At 49.8% G+C, this 16660-nt stretch overlaps 1 protein-coding gene and 1 long non-coding RNA gene across 6 annotated transcripts in view; one reads left to right on the forward strand and one right to left on the reverse strand.

Moving 5' to 3' along the window:
- Positions 1–3001, reverse strand: part of FCHSD2 (FCH and double SH3 domains 2) — a 292296-nt gene extending 289295 nt beyond the window's left edge. Inside the window, exons 1-2 of one of the 5 annotated variants that reach the window (XM_037740096.1) lie at positions 2185–3001; positions 358–455 (exon numbers count right to left, since the gene is read on the reverse strand). In XM_037740096.1, coding sequence (XP_037596024.1) covers positions 358–455; positions 2185–2205 — 119 coding nt within the window. In that variant the 5' untranslated portion in view covers positions 2206–3001. Of the gene's footprint in view, positions 1–357; positions 458–2184 lie in introns of those variants that run through there. The other 4 variants (XM_017533100.2, XM_017533103.2, XM_017533105.2 and 1 more) reach the window with 4 other exon arrangements.
- LOC119471943 overlaps positions 2355–16660 on the forward strand; it is a 43029-nt gene continuing 28723 nt past the window's right edge. Inside the window, exons 1-2 of the long non-coding RNA XR_005201041.1 lie at positions 2355–2438; positions 8632–8832. This is a non-coding gene — a long non-coding RNA (uncharacterized LOC119471943). The remainder of the gene's footprint in view (positions 2439–8631; positions 8833–16660) is intronic.

The raw sequence follows: 16660 nt of genomic DNA on the forward strand, positions 1-16660 counted from the left end.
AAAAAAAAAAAAAAAATCTAACTGGTTAAACGTTAAGGTCAATAAAATGATTGTTACAATTCCGGGGAAAGATTATTTAAACAAGAATCTTTAATTATTATGATTTGACTAACGAGAGTTAATTTAAGGTCCTTGTTTTTTCCCCAGTGCCATGTGTGCATTACAGGTTTCCCCACTGAAGGAAAAAGTTTGTATTGTGTTAGTTCCAGTTCTAATTTCCAGCTGAGTCAAAGTTCTAACAGACTTAAAGCAGGAAATCCAAAAGGAAATTCCATCATCAGTTCCTGGGGTTTGGTAACTCAAAGGTTCTTTGAAACAGAGAAATAGAAGTCCTTGAACTATTTACTATAGTCTTACCTCATATCTTCAAGCAAATCACATTCTGCTTGATGTTTGGCTTGAAGTTTTGTCATCTGCTCAACTTGAATGTTTTTCAGTTCTTGTGTAACTTTCACCTGAAATGTACCATATATTAAGGTCTTTTTACAAATTTAACCAAAAAAATTGCTTAAGGAAAATACATCTGTCAGAATATATATCTCTTGCTCGCCTCTCACCTGAAGACCATAAATCCATTATTCGCCATCTAGTTTTATTTATTGAAGGTACTTATTTAATGAAATATTAGAGCCAAATAGCCTGAACAGAAGTTGAATGAAAATACATGACTATAAATATTACAAACTAAAGACGTGCAAAATAAACTGCCAGTCATTCCATTTCATGCACAAGCTCAATCCATGTCTAGGTCTTCCTAGAGTTTTAAAAGAGCCTGTCTTCTATTTCAAAAAAAGGATTCAAAGACATTAACCACCAGGTGAGGTGAGTAGAGTGTGGATGGGGGTTGGGAGCCTAAGAATGCCTAATACTTAATGACCAATATTTACACGATCATGATAATATGCATGAATCGACTATAAAAATTACTCCATAATGGCTGCGAAAAAGCACACTGTCTCAGAATGATGCCCTCGACTTGCTGACAGCGCACCAAATCACAATCTCTTTCTCACAAAGGAGAAAGCAAAAGTGACCTTCCAGCATTTGCAGTGCTTTTAAACTACCCCGGCATGCCGGTCCCCGTGGAGGCTCCACTTCAAACAGCGAGAACAGCAAATGCCTGCTGGCCAGAGAGCCTCGCCTACCCGCCCTCCAGGCCGGGACCCCAGGGTTTGAAGTTATGGTCGGTCTGGAATCTCGGCCTTCGGAGCAGGACCACCAGGATGGGTGGGTACATGTTCGAAAGGGTACATGTTCGAAAGAAAGACTCACTTAAATGGAGAAACCCGGATTAGGAAAGAGAGAAAGCAGCGACAGCAGACACGGGTGAGTTAGGCGTTAGGCAAATGTTTGCCCACGAGGGGAGGACAGAACCGCCTCATCCACCCAGTGCCCAGAGTAGATATTCAGTATCCATCTGCAGGATTAAAAAGACAAGGACACAGCCTTGGCCCGCTGGGAAACCTGAGGTAGGGCACAATGGGGAGGCTGCTGACAAGCCGGGTGCACCCGTCACTCCCACCCTGGCCACCCAAGCTCGGATCGCAGTGCACACGCCACGCACCTCCCGGGCCAGGTCCTCGCTTTTCATTAGACAGCACGACAGCCTCCTCGCCCCTCAGCCGAGGGCGAGGCAGGACCGGTCAATCCTTAATTTGTTTTCCCTTGGGTTGGAGAGGCGGTGACTATTGCAACTTCTTTTCGGCCGCCCCGTGGGAAAAGCAGGCCAAACCCTAAGGCTAGGCTAGAAACAAAACCCCTGCAAATGTGCAAACGGGCGGGGCTGGCGACAAGCGACTGGGGGGCTCAAAGCTGGTGCAGACTAAACAATCACACACGCACAAGGCTCCGCAAAGCTGCAGGGGCGTCCCCGCCTCCCCCACGGTGCAGCCCCAAGAATGCACTTTGCAGCGGACAGCATTGCCAAGCGCGCGCACACAAACGCACACCCGAAACTCTGTGAAATGTCTGGGGGTCTTCAGCGTAGAGAAGGAACGAGCCCCGACCGCCCCTCTGTCACACGCCGGCCCCCCGCCTGGAGCCGGAGGGAAGTCGGTGACAAGCCCAAGGCGAGGGCGGTCACGGCCCCTTGCGGAAGGGGGAGGGGGCGCAGCGGTCGCCCCAGCCGCGTTCCCCATACGCAACCCTACCTCGAACCCCAGAGCCCCCAAACTGCGCCCTTACCTTCCTCGGCGGCGGCTGCATGATGCTGAAGGGACATCAATCCTCCCCGACGGCAGCGTTAGCAAGAACCAGGAGGAGGACCAGAGAGGAAGGGATGGCCCAGCGAGCGCGCGTGTGTGAAAAGAGAGCCTAAGAAACAGGACTTGCTCCGGAGGTAGCAGGCCGGCGGGCGGCAGGAGGACCCCGGCCAAAGAGCGAATGTGAGAAGAAGGGGGAGGAGCGCCGGGAAGGCCTGGGGCCCGGGCTGCCCGGGGGTGTGTGAGGAAGGAGGCGGAGATGGCGAGGGGGCGGGGGCCCGGGAGCAGGGGCACGAGGGTCTCGGCCGGCCGGGTGGCGGGTGAGCCGCAGCCGCGTTGTCCGCGCTCCCCGTCCGCCACCGGCGCCGCTGCTCCCGGCGGACGCAGAGGCCCCCACCCCACCCACTCAGGCAGCCCGGCCCTCACTGGGCCTAACGCCCCCGCCCGCCCGGGAGGAGGAAGGTGGCGCCGCGCTCCCCGCTAGAGCTCCACCACTCTGGCCGCGGGAATTTCCGGCCTCGCCGCGCGGCGCAGCGCCCCGCTCCGGTGGCGGAGGGAACCGCTTCGTCCAGAGCGGGGTTCGAGGGGCCGGCCCAGGCTGCCGGGAGGGAGAGAGGACACGGCACGAGACTTCGTACCGCAGGGGGGACGGGGGGAACTAACGGATTGGTCGGTGGCTGGGAGGTGTAAAAACACCAGCGCCACACGAAAATCCCCCCTTTCTGCCTGAGAGTGGCACGTTCCAGACGCCTCCTGGCCTCCCTCCCCCACGCTGGGAGCCAGCTGGGGGCTTCCCGCGCGCTTTCCCGCCAGCTCGCCGCGGCGCGCGCCTCAGTTCGGGGGCGCGCACGTGGGCGGGAGAGGGCTCCGCGCCGACGCACGCGCACAGGCCACCCCCGCCTTCTGCCTGCCTTTGCGGCTGCAGGTTGTGTCTATGTGTGGAAGGGGCGGGGGGCGACGCTCGCGGGGAAATGTTTGCAGTGGGGAGGGGGTTAGTATGCCTGTGGGATACGAGAATTCCGGCATTGGCTTCCTCTCCGTCCCTCAACACCCCTCTCTCCCTAACCAGCTAGATGTGCGCGAGGGGGACGAGCGAGGACAGGTCGCTTTGCGGCTGGCCGCAGGTGCTAGGCCGTTGCGATGGTAGGGCGGAAAGGCAGTTGCCCTGCAAAGGAAGCAGGGGCTCTCTACTGCAGGGCATTCAAGTCAAAGATCACTGACTTCGCTGAGAGGGAGTCGAGAGAATGTTAAGGCCAAGGCCCCCATTTCGCAGATGGGGAGGCAAGAGCCCTTAGAGGGAAGCCTTTCTGAAGGTCACACAGCAGGACTAGACTTTCTACGTCAGGAAGGTTCTATGGGTTATTTTAAAACAGAAACAGGTGCAGAATAATAAGCACGAGGAAAAGTAAAGGAGGCAGGAGGGGCCATAGAGGAAGCCCTTGTCTGGGAGTCAGGATCTCTGGGTGCCATTCATTTTGCTTACCTCTTAACAGGCTAGGTGAGCTCGGGCTTCCTTATCTGCCAGTGAGGATGCTTATCTAAGTAGGGTCCCCCACCACCACACACACCTTCCTGCTGTGTCCAGACCACCTTACAAGGAGGGTTATCGGCCTCCCTTGGAGTCCTCAGAAGAGGATTACCTCTTCCCCATGCCCAGGGAGTTTTTTGAGTCCTGAGGCTGTGTGGAGGCCAAGCTGGATTGCTCGATTGTTTTTTCAGAAGTTGAGCCCCAGACAGCTGTTCTCAGAAGTGCAGTCCAGCCAGAGGAAGGTGAATGAGGCCTAGAGAGACCCAAGTAACTTGCCCGATGACCACAAAGCCAGAAATTGAAAAGGTGGAACTTGAACCCAAGTTGTTTACAATGAGTTAGGCTAGATTCTTTTACAGAAAAATGATAGAGTCAGAGCTGTGTATGAACTAGGAGACTAGTCTTGCTATTTCTGCCTTCCAAAGTTAGTCCTTCTACCTGAATTGAACCTTAGAATTTGAAAAAAGTATTTAAAAAAAAAAAAAAAAAAGCCCTTCACCACAACCCTTAATTAAATTGGGGAAGGCCTGGGGCAAGGGAACAGGTGGATGGAGACGCAAGGCCCTGAGAGCTGTGGGGCAGCAGCTAGAGCCCAGGCCACAGGTAGCCTAGCCTGGAGGCTCTAGTCTCAGCCCCACCACCAATTTTTTGTGAAGCCTTGTTTCCTCACTTGTAAAATGGAGGTATAATGCTGGCCTCATAGTCTTGCTGTATTAAATAGAATTTCTCCTACCTCAGGGGCTGGCATGTAGTCCTTAATAAGTGCTTATTGATTCATCATTCATTCAAAAAATTCTTGCTAAGAAACTGCTTTGTAGGCCGGGCGCGGTGGCTCACGCCTATAATCCCAGCACTTTGGGAGGCCGAGGCGGGTGGATCACGAGGTCAAGAGATCGAGACCATCCTGGTCAACATGGTGAAACCCCGTCTCTACTAAAAATACAAAACATTAGCTGGGCATGGTGGCACGTGCCTGTAATCCCAGCTACTCAGGAGGCTGAGGCAGGAGAATTGCCTGAATCCAGGAGGTGGAGGTTGCGGTGAGCCGAGATTGTGCCATTGCACTCCAGCCTGGGTAACAAGAGCAAAACTCCGTCTCAAAAAAAAATAAAAATAAAAAAAAAGAAACTGCTTTGTTACCATCCTGTGCAAGCACTGGGGTTCTAGAGCTAAGCAAGATAGAATCAGCTTTCACCAAGACTGAGTTCCAGACCAACCATTCTATGAGCAACACAGGGCTAATGGAAGAGAGGTAACACAAAGATTTACTGAATCCTAGTCCTGGGTGCAACTGGTCTGGCCCAGAGATTATCCTCCCTTCACCTCCCTTCTTAGGAAGTGAGCACTGGAGTAGAAAGGTGCTAGATGTTGGAAGACATGGGATCCAGCCTCTACCATGGATCTGGTGGGCCTTCTCTGGGCCTTGGTGCCCGCCTGCAGAATAAGATAAGTGAGTAAGCCTAGAACTTAGTAGGCTCTTCACAGAAGTCAGACCCTGGGGCTTTAGTTTATGCATTTAGGAGGGCATCCTCTACCAGATTTGCCATAATTCTGAAGCCAGGAGTGGCACTGACTTTCTGGAATGATTTCCTTTGGAAGTGTTATAAAGAGCTAAAGGCAATACCAGATGGGCTTACCTACTAACTCCTATTTCAAAAATGTGATTTTTTAAAAACATTATTTGAATACTTACCAAGTGCCTTTTCCAAACCCTAAACTTTCATATTACTTTTCCAATATAATCTTTACCCATGAGATAGTATTATTTTGTTCATTTTTCTGATGAAGTACTGGAGGCTCAGTGGAGATAAGTTACTTGCCCTGACATGATAGACTTGAGACCATAACCCAGTTGTCCGATGAGGAATTTTCCTGTATGAAGAATGTTCAAAGGAATCGGGAGAGTTCCTAACCCAGGAAAATAAGCAGACTCAGGAAGATACAATCTATTATGTTTCAGAATCCAGAGGACAGGGGAAAGGATTTCTGTGACGTATGTAAGCCTGACTTAAAATGCACCATTTTGAACAGGGCTGGGGACTTCCAGAGCCTTGCTCCTGCAATGCAGCCAAGCACTGTATTGCCAGTAAGATCGCTTGAGATTCTTTGTGGAAATGGCGCAGAGCGGCATGCACTGTGGCCCCAGAGACAAAACTGGGACAGGACTTAGCTGCATCTCAGGAAGGAGCCTTTCCAGGCAGAGCTGCCCCTGGAGGGATTGAGCTCCCTGTCCCTGGGGCTGTGCAAGCAGGTTCTGGCTCCCTTCCGTCAAAGAGGCCACAGATGGAATCTCACTCTGAAAAGAAATTAATTAACAGCTGTCCTTTATTTTGCCGCTTCCATGTTCCAGACATTAAAATAGGCATGTTATTTACATTGTTTCCAACCTTCACAACTCCTCGTAATACATATAACCCCATTTCACAGGCTGCAGCTCAGAAGTGAAATGACCTACCCAAGGTCACACAGCTAGTAAAGGAAAGCGAGGCCTGGCCCCTGGTTCTGAAGCTGTGCTCTCCCTCCAGCATGCTGCAGTGCTGTCTCCCACTTCATTAGGAATATGGTTCTAAGGTTACGTCAGAGCTAGGATCAAAAACTGGCCTGGAGCAGGTATATGAACGGGTATCAGAAGATCAGCTATTCTGATATTCCAGGGCTCCTGGGAAAATCTGCAGGGAGACAAAGTATACAGCAGCCTGTTACCATGGCCAGAATATGAGTAACACACTACTCCCAGTCCAGAGCACACACCCAGGACAGTTTGACTCCATCAAAGGTTCTCTCCAGAGAAAGTGGCTGCCAGTCCCCCTGCCCACACTCCACCAAGGCATCCCTGACCCTTCCTATAGCTGGGGTCCACAGCCCTCTCTACTCTGTCTTCCTCTGTGTCATTATCCCCCACCTGCATTGGCACCAGCTGCTCAGGAATGCTTGTCAGCATGTCTGGATGCCAGCTATTCCCTGCCTGAGCCCCACCGAGTCCAGCTGGGGATGCATCAGCAGACAGTGCAGTCTATGGACCCCACCCCCATTCATCTCCTTCCTACCCCTAGTCACCTTTCCCTACCCACACCTTTGCTCCTCCCTGAGCTAATTCCCTCAACACCAGCCTCCTGCCAGCCTGGTGTGAGAATGTGCCTGTCTCTTCCACTGTCAGCTCTCAGGACGGAATCCCAGCATGGGTGAATGAGGCTTCAAAACTGAAGCCGCAGAAGAGAGCAGGTATTCTCCTTAAGACACACAGTGAGTTTGTTCAAGTCACGAGGCCTTGAATTCTATAGTGTCACTCAATAAGCCCCTTATTCTGGGCTTAGTCATGAGCAGGACTGTGGGGTGAGGAGCTGCCCACCAGGAGCTCCGAATCTCAATACATAGACCAAGGCCACAGCAGTGAGATATGCAGGGCCAGGAAGGTCATAGGGACCCAGATCTTACCAGGTGGTAGCAGAGATCTAAGGCCAGAGGCAAGTCCCTAAGAAGCAGACACTAGGACCAGGAATTATCCTGTCAAGTGTTGCCCTTCCCAAGGACTATTACAACTTTGTGTGGAAGGGGTGGGGGTGTACAGTGAATGAGCAGTCAGTCCCAGGGCTATCATAGGAGCTGATAGGCACATGGTTTTGACATTAGGAGGCAGGAAACCATGGTGCTAATTCTATCTTTGCCAAGTTCTCACTGAGTGTGACCTCTAGCGTATCACTGTCCTCTCAACCTTGGTTTCTATATCTATAAAATGGGAATAACAAATTCGGTCCTGTCTTCCTCTTGGAGGGCTGTGCAGGTTAAATGAAATAACAGGTATATAATCTGCAAGGGGCTGAGGAGCCACATAAACAATAACTGCTGATCCTGGGACGCATCAGAGAAGGCTGAGTGGCTGCCTGTATTTGAACACTGATCATTACCTTCCACCATGAGCTGCACTGTGATTAGGCACTAATAAGTAAAATAGTTTTGGTGGAGGGATGAGGTTACAGTGGTCTGAGGTCAAGCAAACCTGGGTTAAATGTATGATTTCTCCTTTCCCAAGCTTTGAGTTTTTGATCAAGTCTTGAAATCTCTTTTCAGCCAGGTTTCCTTGTCTATAAAGGTGGGATAATGATTATTTGCAGGGTTGCAGTGAGAATTAAATGGGAATGTTTATATAAAGTGCTTGCAACTGTGCTAACCCACAAATGTGTTCCTTTTGTTGAGTTTTCCTTCATTTTCCCATCATTTTGTTACTGTTTTATTTGTAAGTTAAAGAATAAAACACAAAAAGAGGAATTTCCATGGGGGAGATTGAGCACAACTAGAATCCTAGTTGCTCCTTACTGATTGTGAGGACTGGGAAGTCCCTGCCTTTCCCTCAGCCCGGGTTTTCTCATCTGTAACACCAGGGGTTCCACGAGGGAGTTTCTTCAGGGACTAGCCTGGGAGGCACAGGATGCTACCAAGTCTGCAGGCCCCTTTCAGGGAGAGGATCCTTCAGGCCTAGCTGGGTAAGGAGGGCCAGGCAGGGATCAGGAGAGGGAGATAAGAGTTGTGGAAGAGGGACAGCAGGATGCAGAGGTGGCAGTTCTGTCACCACCATGGGCTGGCCTGTGAAGGGAGCAGGCCCTGTTCAGGATGCCTGCCTGCCTGTTTTCCCACAGCCTGCTGAGTTAATGCCAAAACAAGATACACTTGCTTGCTCCCTGACTGATGGCAGCAAGCCAAAATGAGCGTCCTGGAGGGCTGGCAGACACCCTGGCATCCTGCCTGTCCTCTGTGGGCATCTGCCCTTCCCCTGTCTGCAGCACCACCCTCAGCCAAAGCTGGCCCAGGGTGTGGAGAGGAGCCTCCCCAGGGTCTGCGTTCCTCCTCCGATTTGCAGCCTTCCTAAGTGGATGCCTCCAACCCCTACACCTGCCTGTCTTCCAGTCCAGCCTTGGCCCAAGACGTGATCTAATTCTCATGCTGCTGTGGGCAGAGCACATGGCATCAGAATGCTGGGAGCTGCTGTCTGTCGCCATGGGAGGGAATTCCCCAGCTCAGGAAAACTCTTCCAACGGAAGGGAGCAGGTGGCAAGCCTCCCTGAAGAGACAGACGCTGCCAACGCTGCAGGCAGAGCCAATCGTGTGGTAAGAAGCATCAGATCTACCACCCCCAGCCTTCTGTCTGATGTTTGTCTACACTGTGTACATTAGTAATAATAGCTCATGCTTTATAATAGTTACTATATGGCAGACACCCTTTCAAGCACTTCACATAAAAAATGAATGTAATTCTCACAACTCTGAGGTAGGTGCTATTACTAGCCTCATTTTACAGATGAGGCATTCACAGGTTAAGTATACTTATGGTCATGCTGCCAGTGGCAAATTGAGATGTATACCCAATTACCCAGGTTACAGGGTCTGTGCTGTTAACTGCTAAACTACTAATCTGCCACCAAAAGTTAGTATCCCCCATAAAACCTAGGTCCAAACTTGGAGCATGACAAGATGCTTGCCATAATACCTTAGAATCCAATCATCTTCCCAACTTGGCTAAGCTGAGAATCAGCAGGGGTGCTTGTTTAAAATACACAGTCCTCTGTCCCTAGCCTCCAGTCACCAATCTGAGGATTCACTAAATTTGAAGTGGGAGGAGAGGCAGTGCCTGACATGTGGAAATCACACCATAAATGCCTGTTAAATGAATGAACGCCCCTGACTTCTCTCAGCCTCTGCTCATCTCTAAAACAGAGTTATAGCTCCCTACCCTCCCCCATTTCCAAGTGTAGCTGTGGGTTAAGCCAGTGTGTGTGTCTGCTCTGGCTTTGCTGGGTATGGGAAATTGTTTATAAGCATACCCGGCTGGCTCCTAATAATAGCTGTAATAATAATAGCTGACATTTATTGAATGCTTAGGAGATACCAGGCATAGCTCTGAGGGCTTTGTGTTAACCCATTAATTCTCTGTTTTTTTTTTTAAGAGACAGGGTCTCGCTATGTTGCCCAGGCTGGAGTACAGTGGCTATTCACAGGCTCAATCCCACTACTGATCAGCATTGGAGTTTTGACCTGCTCTGTTTCCTACCTGGGCCGGTTCACCCCTCCTTAGGCAACCTGGTGGTCCCCCACTCCCTGGAGGTCACCATATTGATGGCGAACTTAGTGCGGACACTCGATCGGAATAGCGCACTACAGTCCAAAACTTCTGGGCTCAAGCAATCCTCCAGCCTCAGCCTCCCTAGTAGATGGGACTACAGGCATGCACCACTGTGCCCAGCAACGCATTAATTCTCATAACACTCAATGATCTTGATTTTAAGAATGGAGTTAAGTCACTTGCCTGAGATCACACAATTAGTAAGAAGTAGGATTTGAACACAGATGGTCCTGTTCCAGTGTCCAGAGGCTAACCACTCCATCACAGTTACTGGAGTCACCCAGCCCTTCCTGCCTTCCTGCCTTCCCCCCCACCCCCCCCCCCCCCCTCCCTCCCTTCTTCCTTCCTTCCTTCCTTCCTTCCTTCTTTCCTTGCTTCTGTCTTCTTTTCTTGTTTGTTTGTTTGTTTGAGATGGGGTCTTGCTCCCTCACCCAGGCTGGAGTGCAATAGTGTGATCACAGTTTGCTTGCAGCCTTGACCCCCTGGGCTCAATCAGTCCTTCCAACTCAGCCTGCTGAGTAGCTGGGACTTCAGGTACATGCCACCATGCCCAGCTAATTTTTTGTGTGTTTTTGTAGAGACAAGGTTTTGCCATGTTGCCCAGGCTGGTCTTGAACTCCTAGGCTCAAGCAATTCACCCAGCTTGACCTCCCAAAGTGCTGGGATTACAGATGTGAGCCACTGCACCTGGCCCTGCTCACAATTTAAAAAGTAGTAGCCCTTTATGGTTTTATCACACTGCAGTGGGCATAAATATTGGCTATCTCATCCATCCTATCAATGTCCCCACCCCCTAGACCTCTGGGAGGAGATCTTGTTTATGGCACCCAGCAGGCACACTGGATGGGTGGATTTGAAGGCTTGAAGACTCAGAGGTTTAATGGCAGTGGAACATTAAGAGTGGGCAGCCAGGTCATGGAACACAGGCCCAGTCAGCAGCCTAAGGGAGGATATGACTGAGGGCCTGCACAGGCCTGTCCTCTGCTTATGTTCAGCCTGTATCTTCACCTGCTGTGCTGAGCCTGACCTGGAGGAGGCTTTTGAGTAAGTGGTCCATAAGGAGAGGATGAGGTATGTCTGAAAGGCAAGACACCCTGGGCTTGGTCACACTAACTCCAGTACCTTTCCTGTCTGCACACTGGGCACTCAGCTCTCAAATATAAATGTGCACTTAGAAGCTGCACATCACAAACAAACAAACAGGCACATCAGCTTCCAAGCAAGCCGCTAATAGGCTATTTTGACTATATACCCACTGCTCAAAACTCTTTTATGGCTGCCCACTGCCCTCCAAATTTAGCCCAAGCTTTTAAACCTGACATTCAAGGCCCTTCACTGTGTGACTCCAGCCAGCCTACACAACCTCATCTCTCAGTCCTACCATTTTAGGTACCCTTTGTTCCAAACACACAGCATATATGTACATACACACAAACACAGACACAACTTTTCCAGCAACTCATCAGGCTCTTTTAGCAACTTTACACGTCTGAATATGCTGTTCCCTCTGCTTTTAACACCCTTCTCCATTTTCTCTACAGTGTCAGCTTAGAGTTTTAGTTAAGAGCTTGAGTCAAGTTCCAATTCAGACTGACCCATTGGAATTTTGGCCTTGCTGCTTTCTAGCTGCATGGACTTCACTGCGTAATCTGGATGCTGTGTACCTCTCCAACATCAGCTTACAGCATCTCCCCTCTACCATGTTCTATTATGTTCTTCCCTGAGCCTGTTTGCCCTTGGTACAGATCTGACGTTCTCTGGGCCTGTGTCACTATTTGTGTTGGAATAGTTCAGTACCCTTGACGTCTACGTGGCTCTGTCACTCTCTAGTATGTCACCATCAAAACCAGAACATGCTTTCTAGATGGTAGCAGAATGACTCTGAAGGTGAAACTTCACCTTTTCTCTCTGGAGCAGCTGGAAAAACTTTCTCCAAACCAGCAGTGATCACAAAGAAGTGACTGCGTCAAGGCCAGAGGCATCTTCCAGATATTTCATCTGGGTGAGAATTCTTCAGCCACATCTGGAAACCGTTAGTCTCCATTTGCACCCACACCCATACCCTGCACTGTGCCCTAGGAGGTGGACCCCTGTGGGCTGCCTCACCAGGCCTTCTTGCCAACTGGCTTCCACTTGGGTTTGGACATGATTCCTGACCCATTTGAGTCCTGGGCCGTAAGATGTTTCCACTGTTGCCAGCTTCTGGGCAGGTGCCTCAGTGTCTTTTTTTCTCTTAACCTGCCCACATCTCACTGCAGTAGTCCTCTCATTAAAGTCTCTTCATCTGAACCGTTAGGAGTAAATTACTTCCTGCTGATCCCCAAATACCTGAGCCTGCATCTGGAAATGATTGATCTGAATGGGCAGATCTAGGTGGAGGGCCAGGTCTTTGGTGACCAACAGGAAGCAATTCACCCCTCATGGTTCATAACCCCTACCAAAAATTAAAAATTAGCCAAGTGTGGCAGTGCATGCCTATGGCCCCAGCTACTCAGAAGGCTAATGTGAGAGAATCATTTGAGCCCAGGAGCTTTAGGCTGCAATGAGCTGTGATGATGCCCCTGCACCCCAGCTTGGGCTATGAGGTGAGACTCTGACTCAAAAACAAACAAACAAACAAATGAAAAAATAGATACAATCATGTCAAGACTTGCCCCAGAACAAAGAACCCACCAGCACAACCCATAAACAGCCTCTCCCAATGTTCATGCTTTGGGCCAGACATACTCAATGCTAGCTAACTTCTCTAGGAGCATGAGGGTCTGATTCTGACTTATCAAGAGCTCTTGTGGGCAGAGTCAGATAAGACAGGCATCTGCAGTGCGGTAACAGTGAAGTAACAGTGACTAGTTCGGTGAACCAACAATACAGAATAAAACAGGCCTCAAGGCAAAGCATGATCAGACTACTGCTCAGGCAGCATGAGCAGTGCAGGTCAGTGTGGAAGAAGCCAACGAACTTGTGCTACTTGGGGCAGCCTTTCTGGAGGACCTGCAGGACCTGGGCAGGAACCATGGGATGCTAGAAAGGTAGGGATGGGAAATATGGAGGGGTGGGGAGTAGGGAAGGAATATCTCAGGAGAAAGAGTTAGGGCCTGGCAGAAGGAAATGGGATCTCTGAGGGAAGGAGCAAGAGTCAGGGGCTTGGTCAGGCATAGCCCCTCACCCTGCCCCGTCCTGGAACAGGTCTCCAGCCTGAGGACAGGCCCCCAATATCACCCACAAGCTATTCCTCTCCTTCAGGGCTGGGCTGCCAATCACTCCAGCTCTTTCACTTCCCTTGCTTACTGCACCTGCCCAGACCACAGCCCCAGCAGGGTTTAGGTTTCAATTCTCGTTTCCTCCATACCTATGTAGTCTCTTGAAAAGTTTCCATTTCTTAGGCCGGGCGCGGTGGCTCAAGCCTGTAATCCCAGCACTTTGGGAGGCCGAGGCGGGTGGATCACGAGGTCAAGAGATCGAGACCATCCTGGTCAACATGGTGAAACCCCGTCTCTACTAAAAATACAAAAAATTAGCTGGGCATGGTGGTGCGTGCCTGTAATCCCAGCTACTCAGGAGGCTGAGGCAGAAGAATTGCTTGAACCCAGGAGGCGGAGGTTGCGGTGAGCCGAGATCGCGCCATTGCACTCCAGCCTGGGTAACATGAGTGAAACTCCGTCTCAAAAAAAAAAAAAAAAAAAAGAAAAGTTTCCATTTCTTGACAGGGACTAGGCCTGACACACCTGACACCCTCAGTCCTCTGCTACTGCTTCTTTACAGTTGTTTCTGCCTGTCCCTAGCCCTATACTTCAGTCCTCTGCCCTCCTAGCAGCCTAAGCAAGCCTGCTAATAGGCTATTTTGACCATGCACCCACTGCTCAATACCCTTTCATGGCTACCCACTGCCCTCCAAATTTAGCCTGAGCTTATTTGTTTATTTATTTATTTATTTTTTAAAGTGGGGTTTCTCCATGATGGCCAGGCTGGTCTTGAACTCCTGACCTCAGGTGATCCACCCACCTTGGCCTCCCAAAGTGCTAAGATTACAGGCATGAGCCACCACACCCCAAGCTTTTTAATCTGACATTCAAGGCCCTTCACTGTGTGATTCCAACCAACCTACACAACCCCATCTCTCAGTCCTACAACTTTAGGTACTCTTTGTTCCTAACATACTGCGTATATATACACACAAACACACAACTTTTCTAGCAACTTATCAGCCTCTTTTTAGCAATATCACACATCTGAATATGCTGTTCCCTCTCCTTTTAACACCCTTCTCCCTTTTCTCTACTTGATAAACTCATATTCACCCTTTAAACCCCAGCTCAAAACCCCTGCTTCTGTGAAGTCTTCCTCCTTCTCCTAAGTCGGAGTAATCCTCCCTCCTCTGGGTCTCCATAACTTTGTTCAGATCTTGATGATAGCAGCAAGCAGCAAGCACAAGCAGACTGGTCTTCTAGACTTCTATTTATCCATGTCCTGTTCTGAATTCCCCATCCTTTCAAGTCTCTGGCCCCAGGTGGACCACTTAATAGCTATGGACAAGTTGCTTAACCTTCCCTGGATCTCTGGATTAATGCTGGATTAGTGCTGTATGTCTACAGCTTTTCAGCACCTATACACACATTGATAATCACAATTACCCAGTGATTCTGTAACTATGTCCCACCAGGATGAGTACCTTGCCAGCAGGGTAACAATCCAGGTTGCTTGTAACCAAATTGTCTCTGTTTCCCTAGTGCCCACCATTCCAGAAACCCTTATTGCACAGGCAAATTTAGCCCAAACTCCATTTTTGCAAATGGAGAAACTGGACCCAAAGAGACACAGAGATTTGCCTAAGGTCATGAACCAGTTTCAGGGTGTTCTCCTTTTCCCTTCCTCCAAATCTTTGGGCCAGCCTCTCTCCAAGGACTGCCCCTGGACTAGGCTTGGACTCTGGACCAGAGGACAGGCCTGCACCAGGCCCCACTTGTCATTATCCTATGGACTCTCAGGGTAGAAGCTACCAGATGCCCAGACAGTTTTACTTCCCTCCTGGCTGCAGAGACCACACTGAGAGCAACTGTCAGACCTCAGACACTTCTGTTTCACCCAGAGCCAGACTTCCTTTCCATATCTTCCTTAGGCAGCAAGCAGACCGTGGGCCAAGGCCTCTGCACCGGACCCTGGATAGTTTTGGTTCTCTCTGGGGGCTCAGCCCAAACAGCTGCAGTAGTGAATTACCCCTAAGGACAGGCTCCACACTTGGGGGTTTGTGGCAAGAAAGCCTGATTACCCAAAAACCCTGGAAGCTGAAGTCTTGACCTTGATGAAACCTCATCTGACCTGTATGGTTGGGGACAGAAAGGCCTCACATGAAGAAACTCCTGGAGAATCCTAAGCCCTCAGAGCCCTTGGTGTAACCTGTTCATTTTACAGATGGGGAGCCTAAGGCCCAGAAAGGGATTTGCCCAGAGCATATACACAGTGATGTACCTGACACTGAACTTAAAGTTCTCGATCTGTGGTGCTCTTAGTTGCTTTTGTCCATGTAATATTGTTTTTGTTGTTGTTTTGTTTGTTTTTCTGAGACGGAGTCTTGCTGTCACCCAGGCTGGAGTGTAGTGGTGTGACCTCAGCTTACTGAAACTTGCACCTCCTAGGTTCAAGCAATTCTCTTGCCTTAGCCTCCCAAGTAGATGGCACGACAGCATGCACCACCACACCTGGATCATTTTTGTATTTTTATTTTATTTATTATTTATTTATTTATTTATTTATTTTGAGACGGACTCTCGCTCTGTCATCCACACTGGAGTGCAATGGCGCGATCTCAGCTCACTGCAACCAAGCAATCTGCCCGCCTCAGCCTCCCATAGTCCTGGGATTACAGGCCTGAGCGTTTGCGCTCAGCCTGTTTTTTTTCAGCCTATCTCCTTTCTACCAGCCTGGCAGATGCCTCTTCTCTCTGCTGCCTTGGTGAATACCTGCCTGCCTGCAGCAGCAACTTCTCACCCCCAGCATTGGCTGCCAATTAACCTTTAAACCTTTTACAACCAGATCACCATGGGTTTCATGGTCAAAGTGTAAAGTGAGAATGTAAAGTATGAGTAAATGGGTTCACATCAAGGTTTTGGGGATCATCTTAGAGATCCAGGGGCCTTTTATGCTTAGAATCTGGATTTTGCAGCAATTCTTCAACAGAGAAAAAAATCCAGTCATAAAAACGGGGTTCGGGCCAGGCGCAGTGGCTCACACCTATAATCGCAGAACTTTGGGAATCTCTTACATGCTCATAGTCCTCCTTTAAAGAAGGCCTTATTATTCCATTTTAGACGTGATAAAACTGAGGCCCAGAAAGCGGCAAAACCTTACTCAAGGTCACATGATTAGTGAGGTGGGTAGGTATGCATTTACCCCTGGGTACCCAGCAGCAGAGGCAGAAGTGGCACTCCTGGAAGAGCTGGGCCTCATGGGCTAGGACCAGAGGTGGGATGTTCAGAGGCACGGAGGGAGGAGCAGAAGCTGAGAACCTGGAGCTGATGGAACCTACAGGTTGTACCATCTGTCTCAGACATAGGGAGCAGAGGAGGGACAGAAATATCTAGTAGGGCATCAGCTTGCAGCTTCAGGTCAGCAGAGCTGGCTCAGTCCTTAGATACCATCTTATCCAGCCCAGGGGAAACAGGTTTGTCCAGGGCAATTGATGAGGATGCATAGTATCACAATGGCTGACCCTGGACTAGATAGAATTCAAGGCTCTGTCCTCCAGCCCAGTGCTCCACACATTGCCCCAGCTGCTATGTTGTTCAGGCCAATCTACATTTACTGATGGCATTCTCTGGA

This window comes from Cebus imitator, unplaced genomic scaffold (assembly GCF_001604975.1).
Source record: "Cebus imitator isolate Cc_AM_T3 unplaced genomic scaffold, Cebus_imitator-1.0 Scaffold79, whole genome shotgun sequence".
Taxonomy (NCBI): domain Eukaryota; kingdom Metazoa; phylum Chordata; class Mammalia; order Primates; family Cebidae; genus Cebus; species Cebus imitator.